Below are 23,548 nucleotides of genomic sequence, written 5' to 3'. Positions count from 1 at the left end.
GGACCCAGATTGTTGGGGGCAATTAAGCTGACTTTGTAATAATGCCGCTTGGGGTGTGTGTGAAAGCCCTAATAAGCAGGCATATACATAGAATGAAGGCTACTGCTAAGCTTGTAAGCCGCCCTGAGTCTTCGGAGAAGGGCGGGATATAAATGGAATTAAAATAAAAAAATAAAAAAAATCTGTGCCAATCCCATGTCATTATCTGAAAATCAAGGTGTTGGGTTTATATAACATAGTAGATAAAGCTCAATATGGGTTCAATAGTTTCTGGAATGGTGTGTTGTGGGAACACAGCTATTATCTTAACACGTTGTGTGATTCAGGCCAGCACATTAAGCCATGATACTGGTTATTTTAGGCATAGTATATTATGTGAGCAAGGCACCTATGTTTTGTCAATACAGAGTAAGGGTATGTTGTGCAAACTCAAGCAAATAGTCTTAAAACCCTGATACAAGATCCAGATCTTCTTGGGGAACCCATTTTTCACCTACTTATCTTCAGAATCCTGCCAGATCCCTATTTTCTTTTTTTAAAAAAAATCTATTTCCAGGAGGGAATCGTGTTTTGACCTCTCAAATTTCCCCATGGTTCTAAATGGAACATTTGTGTTTGATTAGCAAGTATAGGGATAAAAGTTAGGGGGATGGGAGCAAGGCACTCTAGTACCAGATTTTGAGATGCACTGGCAACATTTATAAAAGTGAGAGGGTGGGCAACCTATTTTCATAAAAGTACTTTCCTGCTTTATTTCTGTTTTCAAACCCTTTTTTGCAATTAGTGATTTGGGGGGGGGTTCCTATTTTCTCAGTCACTTTTGTTTCCAAGAAAAAAAATTTGCTATAATGCCCCATCTTTCTAGCTTCCACTTGCTGTGCTGCTGGATACCATAGCTCTGGGAAGACCAATTCTCAGCACAGCCCCAATCAAATAAATACATACACAGTTATAAAAAAAAATAGCAGGGGGAGAGATTTAGAAAAGAAAGAGTTTTGCTCTTAAATTTTGTAGGGAAACCCCCCCCTTCTTCCACAGAGTTCTCTATACTCTCCTCCAAAGAAGTGTTACCCCTTCAAAGAATGAGGTCAAGATGATTAGCAGGCTTTTTGGATTCAGAATTATCTCCATGTTTTCCACTCCTGGCTCCCTAATGGGGAAAATGAAAAGAATTCCCGTGATCCAGGCTGAGCGATACACTCTGATAATCTTCTCCCCCAAGAGAAAAAGTGTTCTGCCTTAAGGGGTGGGTGACAGATGCTATAGGAAACCTTCCCATCCTCTTCAGCGCCTCTTTCCCCCTGCATATTCACTCTCCTTCACTTTCTAATTTGAACTTAGATGTCTGGATGTAGCTTGGGAAAAATGAACTCACTTTTCTGGGAAACAGGTTATTTCCCCCCTCCCCTTAAGTTCCTAATTTAAACTAAAATCAAGATTTAGAATGTTCATTTTAAGCCAGTCTATTTTGCAGGCCAATCTGTCCCGCCTGTTTAATGTTGGGGGGGGGGGAAATTGGAGAAGAAGCTACTTTGTGCGCAATCTTGAATTCCTAAATGAGAGGCAGGATAGAACCTCCACCTAGGCATGAATAAGTTCACCTGTGTTTCTAGCTACAGGTAGCCCTCGACCTATGGCTACGATTAAGCCCAACATTTCTGTCACTAAGCAAGGCAGTTGTTAAGTGAGTTGTGCATTTTATGACCCTTTTTTGCCACAGTTGTTAAGCAAATTGCTGCGGTTGTTAAGTAAATCATGCGGTTATTGAGCAAATCTAGCTTCCCCCATTGACTTCACTTGTCAGAAACCAATTGGGAAGGTCGCAAATGACAGTCACATAACCTTGGGATGCTGCAACTGTCATCAGTACATGTTGGGTGCCAACGCCCAAATTTTGATCACGTGACTGTGGGGATGCTGTGAGGGTTGTAAAAGTAAGTCCCTTTTTTCACTTCCATTGTCACTTTGGTCACTAAACTAATTAAGTTGTTAAATCGAGGATTACCTGTACTCAGAATAATCCCCAGGGGATGATTAAACCCTTTGTAACTATTGGTGTTCATCTTGTTGTGGATGTATGAGGTAAAACTCCCCTCTGATCTGCCCAGGTTGTTCTTATTTCACTTCATTTGCTTTCCACGAACGATGAATTCCCTCTGGTCCTCCATTTCAGTGTCTCGAGGGGACCGTTCCGAGCTGCAGGAGAAGAAGGCTCGCTTGGCCGAAGACTTGAGCGAGAAGATCTTGCACCGTCCCGGGCCACTTGAGTTGGTGAAGAAAAATATTCTCCCCTTGGATCCTGGTATCAAGGATGCTGTGGCAGGTAATAACATGGTTAATACTGCTTCAGAAGGGGGAGAGAACACAGACTCACGCAAGATTCTTCCTTTCGTAGCTGCTCTCTGTTGTATGGGGAAAAAATCATATTTAATATAGTAAAAAAAGGGATGTAAAGATGTGAGATGTCTGGAACTATAATCTTGTGACTGAAGAAAGTTTCAAATGTACCAATGATTCTCAGTTACAGACAGTCCTTGGCTTACAGCCATTCATTTAGCAACCGTTTGAAATTGGAATAGCACTGAAAAAAGTGATTTATGACTAGTCCTTGCACTTACAACTCGCAGCATCATCTGATCAAAATTTGGGTGGTTGGCAACTAGCATGTATGACAAGGGTGGTAGCGCCCTGGGTCATGGGACCACCATTTGCGACCTTCCCAGCTGGATTCAAAATCAATCAAAATCAATAGGGGAAGCTGGATTTGTATAACAGCCACAGGATTCACTTTACAACTGCAGTGATTTGCTTAACAACCACGGCAAAAATAAGTTCATACAGTTGGGTACAACTCACTTAAGAACTGCACTGTATAGCAACAGAAATTCTGGTGCCAATTGTGGTCATAAGTCAAGGACTTCTTCTACTATGGCCCAAAATGACTTTTGATGACTGTGAGCTCTCCAAGAACAGAAATTGATTAGACATTTATGAGGTAGGTGAATCAAGCGTCAAGCTTAATATGAGATGATTTTATATAGAACGAGATAAAAAAGAAACAGGATAGCATTATCCTTTCACTCTACTGTGGGTCCCAAGTAACTCAGTTTGACTTTCAGCTTCTTTTTCCCCCCAACAAAATATTCAGATGCAGCCCATTGTGGAGCCTCTGATTCCTTCAACATTGAAGAAGACCTTAGCAGTTCCTCTTCTTCCTCCTCCCCATGTTTTGCATTGTCTCCAGGAAGTGGCCAAGGAAATCCTTCCACATCAGAAGCAGTTTTTCAAGTAAGCAACTTCTATATAGACATCTCTCTGTGTGTGTCTTTCTGTGGGTTGTTAAAGTACTGTTGGATGAAAATGGAAATTCTCCAGGATACAGTGGGAAGCTCCTTGCTATTTGGAGGAACTGACTAAAAGTAATGTTTCTCAACATTGGCAACTTTGAGATATGTGGACTTCAAGTCCCAGAATTCCCCAGTTGGCCATGCCAGCTGGGGAATTCTGGGACTTGAAGTCCACATGTTTTAAAGTTCCTGAGTAAAGTGTACCAGCATGAAACTACAAGCTAGGATGATGCCTTGATGGGACCCCAGCTTCTATCTTCCACGCTGTCTGAGGCTAATAGAATTAAGAATCCATATTGTGTCTTACACCATAGAAATCATAAGCAACTAAACCGCCAACCTTAAAATTCTTGCCCAGGAACAAGAATTGATATTGTTGGGTGAGAATTGGACTTTGGATCTTGATGCAATTTAACAGAACTGATCAGCCAGCAGTACTTGAAGATAAAAATAACTATCATATCCTGTGGTGTCCATTAAAAGAGGTGCACTATAGCTATTTCTAATACCTCTATAAAAGAGGCATTATAATAAAATATAACACAAACAGATCCACACTCACACTCATACATACAAACATACGTACGTACGTACGGATATATATTTCCAGCTATTCCAAATGGTTTCTGCTAATAAGATTACATCCATTTCCAAACAGATCACCAAAATTTAATAATAAAAACCACAGGCAGCAGTAGCTTCTTACAAAAATAAAGCTACAGGATGGTCACTGTATAAAATCCCATAATCACATTCAGTCAGTTAAGCTACCCCATTTTAATAGCTTCGCGGAACATCAGTAGGGAAGTGCCAGCTATAAATGGCAAGATTTTCACAGAACAGGAACTGCTGTAGAATAGCAGTTCTGTGTTCAGCGAACAGAGGAGGTCAACACCTAAAGAGAAAAGTTTTTCCAGCAATAATCATTGGATTTGCCCCACAGAAACAGGTACCAATATGCTGGCTAGGGAATTTTGTGAGTTGAAGTCCACACAACATCGGGGCTCTGAGATTTTGAGAAACACTGCTTTAATGGATGCTTTTGCTTTATAATGGGGACACGGTGGCTCAGTGGGTTAGGACGCTGAGCTTGTCAATCAGAAGGTCGGCAGTTTGGCGGGTTGAATCCCGAGTGCCGCGTAACAGAGTGAGCGCCTGTTACTCGTCCCAGCTTCTGCCAACCTAGCAGTTTGAAAGCACGTCAAAATGCAAGTAGAAAAATAGGGACCCTTACGGTGGGAAGGTAACAGCGCTCCGTGTGCCTTTGGTGTCTAGTCATGCCGGCCACATGACCACGGAGATGTCCTCGGACAAGCGCTGGCTCTTCGGCTTTGAAACGGAGATGAGCACCGGCCCCTAGAGTCGGAAACGACTCGCACACATGAACCTTTACCTTTACCTTATCTTTGCTTTATATGGCCACCCTTTTTTTTTCCTCCATAAACAAAGACGTTTTGGTCTGACTGGTTCCTAGAATATCCTGGCATATATGACTTCCTTATATATGACTTGTTCCTTTAGACAGCCCAGAGAAAAGTCTTTATTTCTGCCTCCAGCGAAAATTGTTGCTCCATATCCCCCCAAATATATTATTTATTTTCAAATTTATTTTTTATAAATAATTTAAGGTGGCAAATGGAACTGATACACTTTCCTCCTCCTATTTTCTCCACAACAACAGTCCTGTGAGGTAGGTTGGGCTGAGAGAGGGGGACTGGGCCAAAATCACCCAACTGGCTGTCATGCCTAAGGCATGACTAGAACTCACCGCCTTCTGGTAATTGCAACAAAGTCATCCAGCTGGCTTTCTAGGACTAGAACTCCTAGCTTTCTTTCTCCTTCCTTCCTTCCCTCCCTCCTTCCCTTCTCCTCAGCTTCCTTCCCACCCCCCTTTTTTTCAATGAACCAAAATAGAGATAGTGTAACTAGTACCACCCATTTTAGCCAGCGTGATTCATGGATGGGCTTTTCTGACCTTCACCTTTATTAAACAGCCAGGCTTCAAATTATGGGGAAGAAGATAAATGCAATGTGATATGGGGAGAAGACAAATTGAGTGATAGCCTTTGTGGCCTCTGACATTAATACAAATGATTGAAATCCAGATGGAGCAGCGCAGGTGCGCCTCTACCACAAAATGTTGCAGTATGTAGAGCTTTCTATTCAGGCTGTGACATTCTATTTCTAATAAATTTTTCTGGCGATTTCCCAGCACCCTTTCAGCCTCTGCATCCTGTGAATTGGAATAATCTCACTGTTTACCGTGGGATTTTTTTTACCACTAAAAAGAAGAAGTAAATCTTGCATTCTACCCAAACTAGCCTGACATCTTTTATACGCTATGCTGCTTTGCTTTTAATGCCTATAAGCAAAGACACTGACAGTCTGAAGTCTGGAAATACAATAATCTAACATCCTGGTGAAAATGCACAATTCAGCTGCAATTTCTCATGATGTTTTATTGAATACAGGTAATCCATAACCTCCGAGCACAATTGGACCAGAGTTTCTGTTGCTATGCAACGCAATCGTTAAGTGAGTTGCGCCTGATTTGAAGACCTTTTTTTTGCCATGGTTGTTAAGCGAATCACACTGAAGGGGTTAACTGTATCAAACTGTCGTTAAGCGAATCCAGGTTCCCCCATTGACTTCGCTGGTCGGAAGCAGGCAAGGCAGGTCGCAAATGATAATCATATGAACCTGGGATTCTGCATCAGTTGTAAATACATGCCGGTTGTCAAGCATCCAAATTTTGCTCATGTGACTTTGACGATGCTGTGATAGTCGTAAGTGTGAGACCGGTCCTAAGTCGTTTTTTTCAGTGCCGTTGTAAATTCAAATGGTTGCTAAACAAACGGTTGCAAATTGAGGACTATCTGCCCTGTATAAATAAAAGAGAGCAGTGTAAAATATTAGAATGCTGAGTGTCAGTTGGTTATTATGCTACTGCTTTCCGTACATCATGAAAAAAAAAATGACTCCTAAAGTTCATGGCTTTCTTCCAAGGACCTGGATATGAATTCCTCAACATTTCTCCATTTTTTACTTATTCATATTTTTTTTAATCTTGGGGCTGTCACTCTAATCAGCCTAGAAATGCAGTGGCCGGACTTAGTTGTCAGAAAGGCCTTATGGTTCTTATTAAAGTAGAATAAGTTTTGCTTTATTTTCTTGGGCCAAATTTATAAATGAAGATTCTGGGCAGCATCCAGTATTAAAATCAAGAAAAAAACGACTCACACCCTGGTCGGTACCTCTTTACTCTCCTACCATCGGGTAGGAGATACAGGAGTATAGCCAGCCGTACCAACAGGCTGAAGAACAGCTTCTATCCATGGGCTGTCAGGCTCCTGAACGGGAAATAACTCTATGTATGATTGACTTGCGAGGCCGGTGTGCTGTGCAATTAGCTCACATGGTGTAACAACATGGTGGGTTTGTTGTCACTGTGAGTTGTGTTGGGAGGGGGGCACGAAGGGAGGCTCAGCCAATCTCACTATACATGCTGTACTTTGATAATAAAGGTTCATTCATTCAAAACAGAGTAACAAAGAATAGAAGAAAGGGGGGAGGCGGAATTCATACTGTCCTGTAGAATGAAATAAGAGCCTAATCTGGGAGCAAAGCCGGTTTATTAAGACCTTCCAAACAGGGTCAGGGAGGGGCCAGAGGGATCTCTAGAAGGATGCGGTCCCAGAGGGCAGGTCCTGCAATAGAGAAGAGCCATTTCCAGGATCCCATCAAATGACATGGTTTAATTGGTGGAACCCAGAGCAGGCCAACTCTGTCTAGTCAGGCAGTCCAGGCAGAAAGTATCGGAGAGAGGGAAGCTCTCAAGTAGTCAATTTACTCCTACCCTCAACTTCAACTTAAATACTGTAATGGAAATCAAGTTTTATTAAAAGCCAGGAAAGGGACCTGTAGCATTGAAGAATACATTAGCGTGGGGTGTGTGTGTGTGTGTGTGTGTGTGTGTGTGTGTGTGTGTGTGTGTGTGTGTGTGTGTGTGTCTGCCTGCCTGCCTGCCTGCCTGCCTGTATGGTACTACTGCCCTCTGCAGGACACTTTGAAATATTGTTGAACTCCCAGCTGAGGTCCCCGGTTCGGCAAATGCCTTCTTGATATTCTCTGCCCTCATCTATATGGGTAGGCCTCGACTTACAACCAGTTACCTAGCAACCATGGAATTTGCAATGGACACCCCCCCAAAAGGTACTTATGACCCAGATTCAGTTTCAACAGCTGTCCCCCGCCCCCTGGTGAGGGGGTCACCAGACCGCATTTATGGCTGTTTGCAGCATCCTGAGGTCATGTGATCACAATGTACTATAGTGTTTGCCAGAAACAGGCCTTTGCTTCTGGTTTCCAGCAAACGGCCTTGCCTAATGGCCAGGTCGTTCGTTTAATGATTGCAGATTTGCTTAACTTCGCTTAATTTGCTGCAAAAAAAAAGTCATAAATTTGGGTCAGTCACATGATGGCTTGTTTAATGATGAGTATGATTTATGGCCATATTTCTGGGCTCTGTTACAGTTGTAATAAAGGATTACAGGTTGAGGATTGCCTGTAATCTTCTTATTTAACATATTTTAATTTTAAACCAAGTTATAAAAGAAGTTGGCAAGCTGCAAAAGAAAGCATTGGTGCTGAAAATCAGCTTACTTCCCAGGAACCTTTTTGAATTCTATGTTCAAATGTATTACAAAATAAAAATGGGTTCTATCCATCATGATACCCATAGGCGCAGCCATTCTGTGAATGTGCATCCACCCCAGGGCAGCCATTTTCTTTGACCATCCATGTTGCTCACCCTCTTAAAGTGTCATATGTCCTTGGCATGAAAAAATAGCAGTTAGTGAATTTAGGAGTCTGAGAGCAATGGGTTCCAACCTGGGCTCTGTTGGATTCTTACTTTATATGAATGCACTATTGTGGCTTATTCCCCAAACCACAGTTTAAAGAACAAGGTTAAGGTGGAAAACTCAGTACTGTATACGTAAGAGCCACCATTCTTGAGTTTTATCTTTCTTCCTGCAGCTGGACCTGCCCCCAGTCCCGGTGGATCAACAGCCTGCTGTCACTTCGTCTACCTCTGATGCTCAGTTCTCTCTCCAAGGGAGAAACATCCTCATTAAGCCCGCAATTCCGCTCCCAAAGGTAGGCATGGGTCATTGGCAGAGGAGAGCCCAGTGGGAGCATGGCTGGAGAAAGACTTTCCCACCATTTTTAACAGAGATCAACCATGGTTTGCTGGCGTGATAGATAGATAGATATAGACGGAGATATAAATACATGAATAGAGATAGATAGATAGATAGATAGATAGATAGATAGATAGATAGATAGATAGATAGATAGATAGATGATAGATAGATAGATGATAGGCAGGCAGGCAGGCAGGCAGGCAGAGATAGATAGATAGATAGATAGATAGATAGATAGATAGATAGATAGATAGATAGATAGATAGATAGATAGATAGATAGATAGATAGATGGATGATAGATAGATAGATAGATAGATAGATAGATAGATAGATGATAGATAGATAGATAGATAGATAGATAGATAGATGATAGATAGATAGATAATAGATAGATAGAGATATAAATAGGTGAATAAATAGATAGATAGATAGATAGATAGATAGATAGATAGATAGATAGATAGATAGATAGATAGATAAATAGGTAGGTAGGTAGGTAGGTAGGTAGGTAGAGATAGATGGAGATAGACAGACAGACAGAGGTCAAAATGCTGACTGCAACTGCTCCATCAAAGATGCTTCATCCTAATTTTTTTAGTCTCCCTGTGGAGGGAAAGCTGTACATTCTCCTTCCCCTGGTGTTCCTGCCTTATTTGCAGGCAGCAAAATATTGGGCAAATGTGGGGTAAAATTTAACTAATTTTAGTTCGTGGTGGCAATATGTACTGATTTTTAGCTGGCACAATTTTTTTTAGTCCTCCCTGCATGAATTATTATAGAGAAGGGCTTTTTGTAAAGGGAAGCACAGCAGCTGCTATGAGTAGCCACAGGGAGGAATACCACTAATTCTGACAACCTCTGCAAATCAATTACAGGAAAGGAAAGGAAAGAAGGAAAGGAAAGGAAAGGAAGGGAAGGGAAAGGAAGGGAAGGGAAGGGAAGGGAAAGGAAAGGAAAGGAAAGGAAAGGAAAGGAAAGGAAAGGAAAGGGAAGGGAAGGGAAGGAGGAAGGAGGAGAGGAGAGGATTTTGTGCTGATTTTGCCCTAAGTGTCCTCTCTTGTCAGCTGAATATAGTCAGAAAATAAAAGGTAACCCAGTGTTCGTTCCAAATTGCAAAACACTACATTAACTAAAAATTTCTCCAGCCTTTGTAAGCCAGTTTTGTCCTGAATTCTCCCTTCCATTTTTTAAAAAAAATTATGACTTGCTGAATAAGTCATAGATACTGCTGGGCTGCAGTTCCCGGCAATTCCAGGCAGCATGATCAATTTTCAAGGATGATGAAAACAACATCTGGGGTGCCTCAGGATTTGCACTCCTGCTAGGAAGTTGTTATCTTTCCATCCACTTCCCTCCTCTTGGTCCTGCTGCACAAGAGTCACACATTCAAGCATCTGAAACCTCCTCCAGTATGCAAGGACAGTCAAGGAGAGATGCTGAGGCTTCGTTTGCTGAAGTTTGCCTGTTTGCATCAGGCACATGTATTATTTATTTATTTCAAAGTATACCCCGGCTTTCCACACTCAGAGAAGTGAATGGAGAAGTTCAAACATTAAAAAATTGAGACTCATCAGAATGTGCTGTTACAATATTGTAAATGCCCTAAGAACCACACCCTGTAATAAGAATACAATAGAATAGAATAGAATAGAATAAGAATAGAATAGAATAGAATAGAATAGAATAGAATAGAATAGAATAGAATAGAATAGAATAGAATAGAATAGAATAGAATAGAATATAGAATATAGAATATAGAGTAGAATAGAATAGAATAGAATAGAATAGAATAGAATAGAATAGAATAGAATAGAATAGAATAGAATAGAATAGAATAGAATAGAATAGAATAGAATAGAATCTGGAAGGAACCTTGGGGTCATCCAGCCCCCTGCTCAAGCAGGACAACCCTATACCCATGGTGGCGAACCTATGCCACGGTTGCCACAGGGGGCACGCAGAGCTCTCTCTGGGCACGCGCGCTGTCACCCCAGTCCTAGGGCTTCAACTGGGTTTTATAAAACCTTTTCTTTTTAGGCCTCCGCCGCCGTGTGCAAAAAAAAAAAGTTCAATCAATCAATCAATTTCAACTCGCAGGGAAAAAAAAGTTCTCACAAAGTTGGAATTGATTGAAATTTTTAGTCCCACCCAGTCTGCCGTTACCACCGCAGCCACGCCCACCCAATGGGCCATGCCCAACCAATTGGCCACACCCACCCAATGGGCCACGCCCACCCGGCACCCGATGATACATAAGTGGGTTTGGGGTTGCAGTTTGGGCACTCGGTCACTAAAAGGTTCTCCATCACTGCCCTATCCCATTTCAGACACGTAAGCTGTCCAGTCTCTCCTTCATCACCTCCAGTGATGAAGCGCCCATGATTTCTGAAGGCAAGGTGTTCCATTGGTTAATTGTTTTCACTGTTAGGAAGTTTCTCCTTAATTCCAGGTTGTTTCTCTTCTTAATTAGTTTCCAACCATTGTTTCTTGTTCTGCTCTCTGGTGCTTTGGAGAATAATTTGACTCCCTCTTCTTTGTGGCAGCCCCTCAAATATTGGAATACTGCTTACATGTCACCCCTAGTTCTTCTTTTCTCTTGACTAGCCAAACCCAAATCCTGCAACCGTTCTTCGTATGTTTTAGTCTCCAGGCCTTGGATCATCTTAGTTGCTCTTCTCTGAATTTTTCCCAAAGTCTCAACATCTTTTCTTGTAGTCTGGTGACCAAAATTGGTTGCAGTATTCCACTAATCAAGTCAAATTTCCCCAAAATTTATTTTCTGTGTATCTCCAATTTCACTAAGTAGTAGACGTGCATTTCAGAGAGGTTACTGTGTTATGAGGAGAAACCTACTTAAGGATGCATCAACTTCCCTTCATCCAGTGCGCTCCCACAGAGAGGGCCTCCTTAGGGTGCCGTCGGTCAAAGAGTGTCGACTGGCGGCCCCCAGGGGGAGGGCGTTCTCTGTGGGTGCGCCAGACCTTTGGAACCGTTTACCGGTGGAGCTCCGGACGGCTCCCGACCTTCGCTCCTTCCGATGTGACCTAAAAACATATTTATTTGAACAAGCCGGCCTGGTCTGATGGGTTTAGGGGTATTTTAACACTATTGTATTAATTTATTGAATTGGGCCGTTGTATTTAATATTTTTTAATTTTTATATATTGTATTTTATTGTATTGCCCTGTACACCGCCCTGAGTCCTTCGGGAGAAGGGCGGTATAAAAATAAAATAAAATAAAATAAAATAAAATAAAATAAAATAAAATAAAATAAAATAAAATAAAATAAAATAAAATAAAATAAATAAATAAATAAATAAATAAATGCTGGGCCTCAGGAAAGGTGTACCTGTATTATCTTCAGTACAGGTAGTCCTTGACTTACGACCGAAAGAGATCAGGGTAATTAAATGGATGGAGTGGGAGTGGCTACATTATTAGGGAGCTGAAAGGTTAGAAAAGGGAAAGCAAAGGTCCTTAATTGAAGCTTTTCAGCGCCTGCAAGAAAAGCACAGAAAGCATAAACACAAACATATTAACTATTATATATAAAAAAGGAAGATGTAATTTCTACCCCTCATCTAGAGTAGACCAGCGTTTCTCAACCGTGATACCTTTAAGGTGTGTAGACGTCAACTCCCAGAATTCCCCAGCCAGCCTTGTTACAAAAGGCGGGCTCTCCTTCCAGCTCTCCAGCCTGCCAAAATGTTATCAGCACTGACCTTGATTCTCACACATATGAATTGTTTTGGCTAACTGAGAACTATGCATCCCCCATCCCTCTTCCTTCATCTAATATCTCTACACTAGAATGTGGCAATGGGGACAAAAAGAAAATGGCTTCAGTTCGGTTTGTCACAGCGCTGACATTCGGCTCCCCTTAAAAGAAAGGAGAAATCCTGCGAATCCAACAAGAGACAAAAGTTAAGAACCCCGCCCTCCCCTCGGTTTGTTTGGATGTTTATCCATAAAATTTACGTATACGTCTGTCAGCTTTCACATCAGTACACTTCACCCAGGTGGCTTCTGATAATGGATATGCCTTCCACGGCACTAAATATTGCAATTTCCCCTTTTGTACAATCTTGCATCAAGTGCAGGTGGTAGGGAGTTGACGTCCACACACCTTAAAGGTGCCCAGACTGAGAAATGCTGCCCTAGAATCTCTCTGTCTCTCTCTTTTTTTTTTCTTCTCCTTGCTCTGGTCCACAGACCCTCTGTGCCATCTTTGCTTCCTTTTTCACTTCCGCTCTTTAGGTCCTCCACAAAGTTCCCGAGGCCAGAAAGGCCCCTCGACCCAAAAAGGCCAAGGAGTCCCGGCCCAAAGTCAAGAAGCTGAAGTACCACCAGTACATGCCTCCCGATCAGAAGGGGGAGCAGGCTCCCTTGCCCATGGACGCCGCCTACGCTCACCTCCTGCAGCAACAGCAGGTTTTTCTGCAGCTCCAGATCTTGAATCAGCAGCAGCAGCCCATGCCCACGTCCCCGGCAACCTTCTGCGTTCAGGCTCTCCACGCAGTCCCCGCCAGGTAACTCTTAGCTTTGCCCTGAGAACACCACAGGTATGGTTTGCAGGCAGCGTCAGTCTGCAAGGGAAATCCCAAAAAGTCAAGAGGAGACATACCTTTTCTGCCCTTGTGACTGTCGGTTGGAATTTTTTTCCTCCCTGAAATTAGGATCTCTCCCTTCCCCCCCCCGTTGGTCTTTCAGAAGACCTGGTTAGGTGCCCAAGGGTGATGAGGAGCCCCTTTACCCGGCTGTGTCCACACCTTTAGATTACATATTTCTTGGAGGCTGCAGGTAGCTCTCAACTTACGACCACATTTGGGACCTGCGTTCCTGTTGCTGAGCAAGGTGGTTTGTCAGTGAATCACGCCCAATTCTATGACCTTTGTGGCCATGGTTGTTAAGCAAATCACTGCAGTTGTTAAGTGAATGACACAGCCATCAAGCAAATCTGGTTCTCCACCCCCCCAATTGACTTTGCTTGTTGGAAGCCGGCTGGGAAGGTTGCAAATGGCGATCCCATGATCCCAAAACATTGCAAGTGTCGTCAATATATGCCAGTTGCCAAGCACCTGAATTCTGATCACATGACCAAGACAGAGATTGCTGCGATAGCCATAAGTGCAAGGAACAGTCGCAACTCACTATTTTCAATGCTGTTGTGACTTTGAACCGTCACTAAATGAATGGCTGTAAGTTGAGGTTTTGGTCTTTAATTTGCCTTTTATATATAAAGTAAAGGTAAAGGTTCCCCCGCACATGCATGCTAGTCGTTTCCGACTCTAGGGGCCGGTGCTCATCTCCGTTTCAAAGCCGAAGAGCCAGCGCTTGTCCGAGGACGTCTCCGTGGTCATGTGGCCGGCATGACTAGACGCCAGAGGCGCACGGAACGCTGTTACCTTCCCACCGTAGTAGTCCCTATTTTTCTACTTGCATTTTTACGTGCTTTCAAACTGCTAGGTTGGCAGAAGCTGGGACGAGTAACAGGCGCTCACTCTGTTACGCGGTACTCGGGATTCGATCCGCCAAACTGCCAACCTTCTGATTGACAAGCTCAGAGTCCTAACCCACTGAGCCACCGTGTCCCTCTTTTATATATATAAAAATGTAAAGTGTTTTATGATTGTGTGTTGCCCAGAGTTGCAGTTTGAGATGGGCAGCTATACAAAATAAAGAAATGAACAGGGTGGACAACACCATGCAGTTACAGTCTGTACTTTTTTTTACTTTTTTTGACCTCACTTGCCATCTTGCAGATAGTGTGCCCTGTTTGCAGAGGGTTCACTCTTGACTCATGGCACAGCTCGCTGTTGGATGCTGCTAAAACATTTATATTTCTTTTTGCTAAGATCCCCAGAGACTTGCCACTTATTCTCTACTTCAAGGAATTGCTCTCCAATTAAGATTAAAGTGTGTGTTGCTTTCCAATTAAGCAAGGAACATACTGCTATTTTTATTTCTTTGACTTTTTGGCTTTGGGGAAGAAGTGTAAAAAGCACTTGTTAAATTAACTGACCGTTTTTATTAAGTACCAAAATTCAGAATTAGTTACTCAAGAGAAGCATCTGCTGAAATTAGTCATGGTTAATTCACCGCAAGTCCCAATAATTGCAATGGGACTTAATTGCGATTAGCATAAACTATCCACGAATTCTAGAAACAACTTGCGTAGCTTGGCAATATATAAGCATACAGTATTAAATGAATACACTGAATGTATTACAGGTTGTCCTCAAGTTACGACCACATGTGTTGTAATAAAACACTGTTCATATTTGCACACATGTCATGCAGTATGTCATTATCCTCCCGCTCCTTATTCTGGAGCTCTTCGACTAGCCTTAATTAGTTTCTTCTAGCCTTAATTAGTTTCTTCTCTGTCTTAAGAACTGTTGAAGGCTAGCTTAGGGCCGGTTTGGTGAATTGTATTATTTGTCTTTATAGAATTCTCTTTTATTCCTTCTTTGAAGAGCCTAGGAAAGAATGGCTGGCTTTCCTCCTCCACATTTATTCTACTCAATAATGTTGTGAGGGACTTTTGTGGGGAGCCATTGATTGATTTAAAAGCAGGGATTCAGTTTCTTTACTAAGCGGGAATTTAAACCTACAGCTCCCAGTTTAAACTACTCGGCATAATAATAATAATGCGCTCGTGACCTCCCGGTTAGACTACTGCAACGCTCTCTACATGGGGCTGCCCTTGAGGACCACTCGGAGGCTTCAGCTGGTGCAGAATGCGGCCGCGCGAGTTGTGATGGGAGTCTCCCGATACTCCCGTGTAACACCTCCGCGAGCTGCATTGGCTTCCAGTTGCCCTCCGGATGAGATTCAAGGTGCTGGTAATGACCTATAAAGCCCTAAATGGCTTGGGTCCGAACTATCTAAGGGAACACCTGCTGCCGGCATCAACTTCCCATCGTCCTGTGTGCTCCCATAGGGAGGGCCTCCTTAGGGTGCCGCCGGTTAGGGAATACCAGCGGGTGATCCCCAGAGGGAGGGCATTCTCTGTGGGCACGCCTGTCCTTTGGAATGATTTACCTGTGGAACTCCGGACTGCCCCCAACCTGCACTCGTTTCGCCGGGACCTGAAAACTTGGCTTTTCGATTTATCCGGCCTGGACTGAGGGGGGTTTTAGTTTTAAATTTTAACATTGTTTTATTGTTGGGCTATTATTAATTTAATTCTTTTTAATTCTATTTTTATCTTAATTTATATTGTCTTTTAAATATTGCCCTGTAAACCGCTGAGTCCTTCAGGAATAGGGCGGTATAGAAAACTAACTAACTAAATTAATAAATTAATAATAATAATAATAATAATAATAATAATAATAATAATAATAATAATAATAATAATAATTTGTTAAACCTGTATGCTGCCCAGCTTTCAATAAATTTAGGCCTTTGTCACGTGGACTAATCTCATTTTATTTTTATGGTCTGAGGCAAAGCTGTCCTGGAGCAATAGTCCCTTATTTATTTTCTTTCTCTGCTTCTCTCTCTCTCTTTAACCCAGCAATGCTCCAGAGCAACTTTTGAATTTCCCTGGTACTCCGGCTTCCACAAATGGGCCTCCAACGCTCCCTCTTCCTTCTCCGGCCACCCCAATCTCCCCTTTGCCACCAAAACCAGAACTGTTACCTGCCAACTTAGAAGAGCTCACGGTAGGTTTGGGGGTTTAATCAGCTCGAGTCGCCTAACACGATGTTAGGTAAATGACTGGCAAAGTATTGGTTAAGTATTGTGAAATCCAGTCCCAATTTGGGTGACTTTGGGCCAATCACCAGGAGACGATGAGTTTCAGTCCCGCCTTAGGCATGAAAGCCAGTTGTGTGACCTTCGGCCAGTCACTCTCACCCCAACCTACCTGACAGGGTGGTTGTTGTGGAGAAAATAAGAGGAAGGAGTATTAGATATGTTCGCTGCCTTGAGTTGTTTATAACAATAAAGGTGTGATCAAAATCTAATAAATAAATAAACATGTCTTATGAGGAGAAGAGGTTAGATGATAATAGGGAACCAAGGAGTAAACCAATGCAGCCAATCCATTTTGCTTAGTCATGTTCAAGTTAATGTTGTCTGTCTTTTCCCTGGGTTGAGTACATTTTCCAGTCACGGTTATCGTATCATTGCCTGCCTGATTTCTGAGAAAAAAGCAAGCCAGGGAGATGAATTTGGCCTCCTCAGGACCCTCGGAGGATGGAAAGGGGATCCATGACAAGACCAATGGCTTTGGTTTCCAGACATAATCAGGAAGAGATTGGAAAATTCGCCAAACTGGATATTCCATCTGTGCTTACATGAAGCATAGCCCATACCTCAGCTCTCTGTAAAAGATCAGAGTCCACGTTTTTTGTGTGTCAGTGTGTATCAGTTAAACATGCATGTACTTGCTGAGGGCCACACTAGATTTCAGGCAGCAGCGTAAAAGTGCTGGAGTGGGGGGGGGGTCTGTCTTACAATAGAAATCTCCAACATATCTCAATGACTGAGGTAATTCCATGGTCACCACAGATGCCACAATCTCCTGTGGACTCAGTACCATCGGGTGGCAAATTGAAATCCCAAAGCAGAATGCAGATCATCCTCGACTTACAACCATAATTGGGACCAGAATTTCTGTCTTAAGTTGTAAGTCGAGTCAGACCTGATTTTCGAATCGTTTTTACAATAGTCGTTAAGTGAATCACCACGACCGTTAAGCGAATCCGTGGTTGTTAAGTGAACACGGCAGTTGTAAGTGAGAATACATTTTTCCAAATGAGCATTTTATGTTGGAAATTAGCAGAAAACTTTGTGCGACTGCAGGACACTGCAACCAGTCGTAAATGCAAGCTGGTTGCCAAGCACCCAAATTGCTATCCTATGACTGTGGGGATGGTGCACAGGTGTGAGGACCGGATTTTTATCAGCACTGTTGTAACTTCAAAAAGTCAATATTATCAACCAGGCTGCAAAATCCAGCTGAGCGACAGGAAGGCTGGTACACTAGCAGTGATCCCAACTGTTCCCTTAAGGCAGGGGTAGGCAACCTTGGTTCTTTTATGACTCATGGACTTCAACTCCCAGAATTCCTGAGTCAGCTATGCCAAGGTTGCCTACCCCTGCCTTAAGCCCAGCTTCACCCAGAGCACCTCACATCTGGTTGTCTGCTAAAAAGAGCCTCTGAAAGCCTGTAACAATTCATGGATGACAATAGCCATCACTTCTCCTCCCCCCTGGGGTCTCAGCTGGTGCACAACCTCCTCCAGGATAAGTCTGTGAATAATGGGAGGCTTTGTTACACGTTGGCCTGCTATTCTATTAACAACAGCTGAAGTCTGGGACTGTTGAGGATCTGACAGCCAGACACTGAAGGCGGAAACCAAGGCCAGTGCGGCAGTTTGGCACACTTTCAAACATTGGGCCTGAAGTCCCTCAGTGCAGCCTGCCTGCAGATTTCCATCACACTTCCCTCAGGACGGTCCTGCCTGCTCGCTTTTGCTCTGCTTGCCTCGTAGAGGTCCCATAATCATAGAATTGTGGATTGGGAAAGAGTCACAAGGCTCCTGTATTTCAGACTTTGGCAATGTGGAGGAAAATCAGTTAAGCCCAATTTCCAGAGATGGAGTTTGTCAAATCGGGAATTTTTTTCCCCCCACTGCTTATGGAAATAGGGAGCACATGAAAAACATAACTCTACCCTCAAGCGCCAGCGCTTCTCTTTGGCTTCCCATTCCTCTAATGCCTTTTCTTTCTATGCCAGGACATTCAGTTTTGCTCTGCAGAAAGTTTTTTAACTGAGAAGTGAAATACCGATGCATGAAAGGGCCTGAAGAGGGGAGGAACCATCGGAATTTTGAATCTGGGTCATAAGTATCTTTTTGGGATGCTCTGTAATTTCAAACAGTTGTGAAGTGACTAGTCATAAGTCAAGGACCACCTGTAACCTGTTCTCCATGCATTTGATTAATATAGATCAGGGGTCTTCAAACGTGGCCCTTTTATGACTTGTGGACTTCAACTCCCAGAATTCCTCAGCCAGCGTGCCTGACTGAGGAATTCTGGGAGTTGAAGTCCACAAGTCATAAAAGGGCCAAGTCTGAAGACCCCTGATAATAGGGCATGATAGGACCCAAGCTGAGGAATTCTGGGAGTTGAAGTCCACAAGTCATAAAAGGGCCAAGTTTGAAGACCTCGGATATAGATAGTCCTCAGCTTAAGATCACAATAGAGCCCAACATTTCTGTTGCTAAGCAAGACAGTTGTTAAGGGAGACAGGCTGCAGTTTCATCACCTTTTCGCCTTTTGTGGATAAGCAAATCACTGCAGTTGTTAACTGACATGTGGCCGTTAAGCAAACCTGGTTTCTCCCATTAACTTTGTTTGTCAGAAGCCAGCTTGGAAGGTTACTCATGATGATTGCATAATCCTGGGAGACTGCAACTGTCATAAATACATGCCAGTTGCCAGCTGCCTGAGTTTTGATCATGTGACCATGGGGATCCTTGCAACGATTGTAAGTCTGAGCACCTGTCATAAGTCACTTTTTCAGTGCCGTTGTAACTTCAAACGGTCACCGAATGAATTGTAACTCGAGAACTACCTGTGATCTACCACCTCTTTCCTCTCCTTTTCCTTACCTATGGCCATAATTTCGCTTCTCAGGTCTCTGAACTCCGCCAGCAGCTCCGTAAACGGGGCCTCCCTGTTTCGGGCACCAAGCCAGCCCTGCTGGAACGCCTCAAGCCTTACCAGGTGGCCCGAGTGAAGCCCCCACCTGCCCCGCTCCCCAGCGCCCGCTTGGCACCTTCTGAGTTAGAAGAAGAACCCCAGACCCTGCAGGAGAAGCAGCGGGTGGTGGAGAATCTGGCACTAAAGCTCCACCGAGAGCTGAAGCACCACGACAGCGACCCCCGCGAGGAGCTGGAGGTGCACAAGCAGATCAAGAATCGCCGCAAGGGAGCACTGCAGTCACCGGGCCGTCAGGAAGCTCCGCCCCCTCCTTACATCCCCAAGAGAGAGTGCGCCAAGGAGGGAGGGGGCATGGAAGACGAGTTCATGGTAAGCAAGTCAGCTTTCCTTGGCTAGCCTGAAAAGGAACCACACAATAGGACAATGGGGTTGCTTGTAAAAGGGATAGCAATCTAGTGGGTCAAAGAAAATCTTGGAAAAACAACACATAGAATGAAGGGTTATACAAGTCTACGAATCTCGATGCGAGTCTGCAGATCAGCAGCCTGCTTCTAATGAGAGTGAAGCTTCCTGAGATCCCAGAATCAGGGTACGACATTAACCCTCTCCAACCCTGCTTTACAGCCCTCTTTAAGCGGTTTACAGAGTCAGCATATTGCCCCTAACAATCTGGGTCCTCATTTACTGACCTCAGAAGGATGGAAGGCTGAGTCAACCTTGAGCCAGTCAGGATCGAACTGCTGACAGTGGAATGCAGAGTTAGCCTGCAATACTGCATTCTAACCACTGCACCACCACAGCTTCTAAATTTAATAAAATCAATAAACAATAAGTAAGATGGCAGCCATGACCATATAACTGAATCCTCGACCCTTTTTGATATGTGCCTGTTAAAAGGAGCTGGGGACAGGGCATCATGCAGCCTTAATCTTGACTTGTTTGATTCCCCCATGGTCCCCCTGGAAGAATCCCTAGGACTCATCTTCCCTCTGAGCTGAAAAGTGACAGATGCTTTTTGCTTTCCTGTATGACTGTTTTCCTGACTCATCCACTTCACTCTGACTCCTGGAAATGCAGCCTTCTGTAAATTGGTGCCCTCTTTCCAAGATATTTTGGATTTTGGCTGCTAGCCAGTATACCCTGGGAATTAAAATGTTGATTGAACATTTCTTGGGGGATTCTTGTGTTTGCTGTTTCATAAGAAAATTAAATAACGTAAGCAGATGTAACACAAAATATTTTGTACATCTAAGTCAGCAGACAGATGAATTTCAATTTGCGGGTGCTGCCATTTCTACCCTCTCAAATAAAACCCATTTTCTCAAGGTAAATTTTATTTCCAAGTAGCTCCATAGATTCCAAGCGGTCCCTAACTGGGGAAGGCTATATCATTCTTTAAAGGTAAAGGTAAAGGTTCCCCTGCACATGCATGCTAGTCGTTTCCAACTCTAGGGGCCGGTGCTCATCTCTGTTTCAAAGCTGAAGAGCCAGCATTTGTCCGAGGACGTCTCCGTAGTCATGTGGCCGGCATGACTAGACGCCAAAGGCGCACGGAACGCTGTTACCTTCCCACCGTAGTGGTCCCTATTTTTCTACTTGCATTTTTTACGTGCTTTCGAACTGCTAGGTTGGCAGAAACTGGGACGAGTAGCAGGTGCTCACTCTGCTACGCGGCACTCGGGATTCGACCCGCCAAACTGCTGATCTTCTGATCGACAAGCTCAGCGTCCTAACTTATTACTAAATAAATTATCCTTAGCTGAAGTATCACTTTGTGGAAATCTGTGTTCATCTGATGCTCGCAGGTATTCATAAGGAGCTATCACTGTGTGATGTCATCACGATGGATCTGTCATTACTTTCCCCATCCCCCATGGGTACCCGTTGAATGGCCTCTCCTGTCAATATTGTCGCTGAATGGGATGGGAGCTTCTCTATATAATATAAGTACAGGTAGTTCTCCTTTAATGACCACAATGGGTATCAGCAACATCAGAAAAACGCATTGTATCTGATGCCCAGGTAAAGCAGATTACACCTTGGGCTATTTCTCTCTTCCAACCAAAGTTTGGAACAAAGGTAGTCTACCCCTAATTATCTTAGCATCTTCTAGCTGCACAGGTAGGCCTTGAATTGTGACCATAATGGAGCCTGCCTATTGTGACAGTCATAAATTGGGTCACCCACATAACCGACCCAATTTTATGGCCTTTTTTGTGGTGATCTTTAAGCAAACATGGCAGTCATTAAACAAACGAATGGTTTTTTTAATGGGCCGGGTTTGGCCCAAAACCAGAAGTAAATGCTGGTTTTCAGAAAACCATCATAAAATGTGGTCACGTGATGGCGGTATGCTGCAAACCACCATACTATGCGGGCCAGTTGCCGAGTGCCCAAAGTTGGGTCATGTGACTGCAGGGAAGAGCCAGGTTGTTGGAACTTTGAATCCAGGTCATAAGTGTCCCCACTGATGCCCACCGTAACGTGAATGGATGTTACGTGACCGATCATAAGTGGAGGACTACCTGCACAAGAATAGGACAGCAGCAAAATATTAAGGGCCACAGAGAACCCCTACTTGCACAACGTCTGTCACTTAGCAGGGGAAAATTTAAGGGCTGGTCCTCAACATTATTTATTTATTCATATTTTATTTATCTAACTCAAGGGTCTTCAAACTAGGCCCTTTTATGACTCGTGGACTTCAACTCCCAGAATTCCTCAGCCAGCGTGCCTGGCTGAGGGATTCTGGGAGTTGAAGTCCACGAGTCATAAAAGGGCCAAGTTTGAAGACCCCTGATAACTTATATGGTCACCTTTTGTGGGCAATGCCCATCACAAGTGAGAGACCCAAAGAAATTATGATCAACAGAATGACAATAAAATACCAAGTTCATTAAGCAGAGTGATAGCCATGAAAGTAATAGATTGCCCTCATTCAATGACTGTCTCATTTAGTGACTATTTGCAGTTATGATAGTGATGAAAAAGTAACTGTCACTTCATTTAATGACCAAGCTGCTGATACCCACTGTGGTCAGTAAAGGAGAACTGCCTGTATTTACACAGGGAAGCTTCCAACGCATTCAGCAACAATAGTGACGGGAAAGGCTATTCATTATGGCCTTTGTCTATACTTAGGGGCCCATTAGTGCCCACCTCTTAGTCTCAAGTTCCCCCTCCCCATCCAGTGAAAGGGAACAGTGCCCGATCAATTAATCATCAAATTAACATCTGTGCATTCATATCTGTAAAAGTATGTGTGAAAGGTACTTGCTGGTCCCCACATGGTGTGCGAAAGTCAATCCATGGACACGGAGGAACCAGTGATGTGGCTAGGGAGAGCAAAAGGTTAACTATTTCGTTCTCTAAGACAAGGAGGTTAATTACTTTTGTTAGCAGGAAAGAGGTCAGGGCAATTAACCAGATAGGGAGGGAGGGGCTGCACAGTTAGAGAGCCGAAAGGTTAGAAAAGGGACAGCAAAGTTATTATCCAGACTTTGCAGCACCAGCAGGAAAAAGCACAGAAGACCCAAAAGCAAACCTATAATTATTATACATCAAATAAACAGCCATAAGTTCTACCAACTACCAGTGTCACTCAATCTGGATAACTTTAAGGTGTGGACAATTTTGTGGACCCCTCCCCCCCCCTCTCTCTCTCTCTCTCTGTGTCTCTCTCTGTCTCTGTCTCTCTCTCTCTCTCTGTCTCTGTCTTTCTCTCTCTCTCTCTCTCTCTCTCTCTCTCTCTCTCTGTCTCTCTCTCTGTCTCTGTCTCTGTCTCTCTCTGTCTCTCTCACTCTCTGTCTCTGTCTGTCTCTCTGTCTCTCTCTCTCTCTCTCTCTCTCTCTCTGTCTCTGTCTCTCTGTCTCTCTCTCTGTCTCTGTCTTTCTCTCTCTCTCTCTCTCTCTCTCTCTCTGTCTCTCTCTCTGTCTCTCTCTCTGTCTCTGTCTCTCTCTGTCTCTCTCACTCTCTGTCTCTCTCTCTGTCTCTCTCTCTCTCTCTGTCTGTCTCTCTCTCTGTCTCTGTCTCTGTCTCTGTCTCTCTCTGTCTCTCTGTCTCTGTCTGTCTCTCTGTCTCTCTCTCTCTCTCTCTCTCTCTGTCTCTGTCTCTCTGTCTCTCTCTCTGTCTCTGTCTCTCTCTGTCTCTCTGTCTCTGTCTGTCTCTCTGTCTCTCTCTCTCTCTCTCTCTCTCTCTGTCTCTGTCTCTCTGTCTCTCTCTCTCTCTCTCTCTGTCTCTCTCTGTCTCTGTCTCTCTCTGTCTCTCTGTCTCTGTCTGTCTCTCTGTCTCTCTCTCTCTCTCTCTCTCTCTCT

General features: G+C 43.6%; 2 protein-coding genes across 2 annotated transcripts in view; one reads left to right on the top strand and one right to left on the bottom strand.

The window, feature by feature from the left end:
* RPL28 (ribosomal protein L28) overlaps positions 1-23,548 on the bottom strand; it is a 532,136-nt gene that overhangs the window by 293,287 nt on the left and 215,301 nt on the right. The gene's annotated exons all lie outside the window — the stretch shown is intronic.
* MAMSTR (MEF2 activating motif and SAP domain containing transcriptional regulator) overlaps positions 1-23,548 on the top strand; it is a 49,591-nt gene that overhangs the window by 20,172 nt on the left and 5,871 nt on the right. Inside the window, exons 6-11 of the mRNA XM_083379169.1 lie at positions 2,174-2,323; positions 3,149-3,288; positions 8,385-8,504; positions 12,813-13,084; positions 16,078-16,225; positions 19,209-19,604. Of these exons, the coding sequence (XP_083235295.1) occupies positions 2,174-2,323; positions 3,149-3,288; positions 8,385-8,504; positions 12,813-13,084; positions 16,078-16,225; positions 19,209-19,604 (1,226 nt within the window). The remainder of the gene's footprint in view (positions 1-2,173; positions 2,324-3,148; positions 3,289-8,384; positions 8,505-12,812; positions 13,085-16,077; positions 16,226-19,208; positions 19,605-23,548) is intronic.

The sequence above is a fragment of the Vipera ursinii genome, assembly GCF_947247035.1.
Source record: "Vipera ursinii genome assembly, chromosome: Z".
Classification (NCBI taxonomy): domain Eukaryota; kingdom Metazoa; phylum Chordata; class Lepidosauria; order Squamata; family Viperidae; genus Vipera; species Vipera ursinii.
This window is presented reverse-complemented; position numbering and strand designations above follow the sequence as displayed.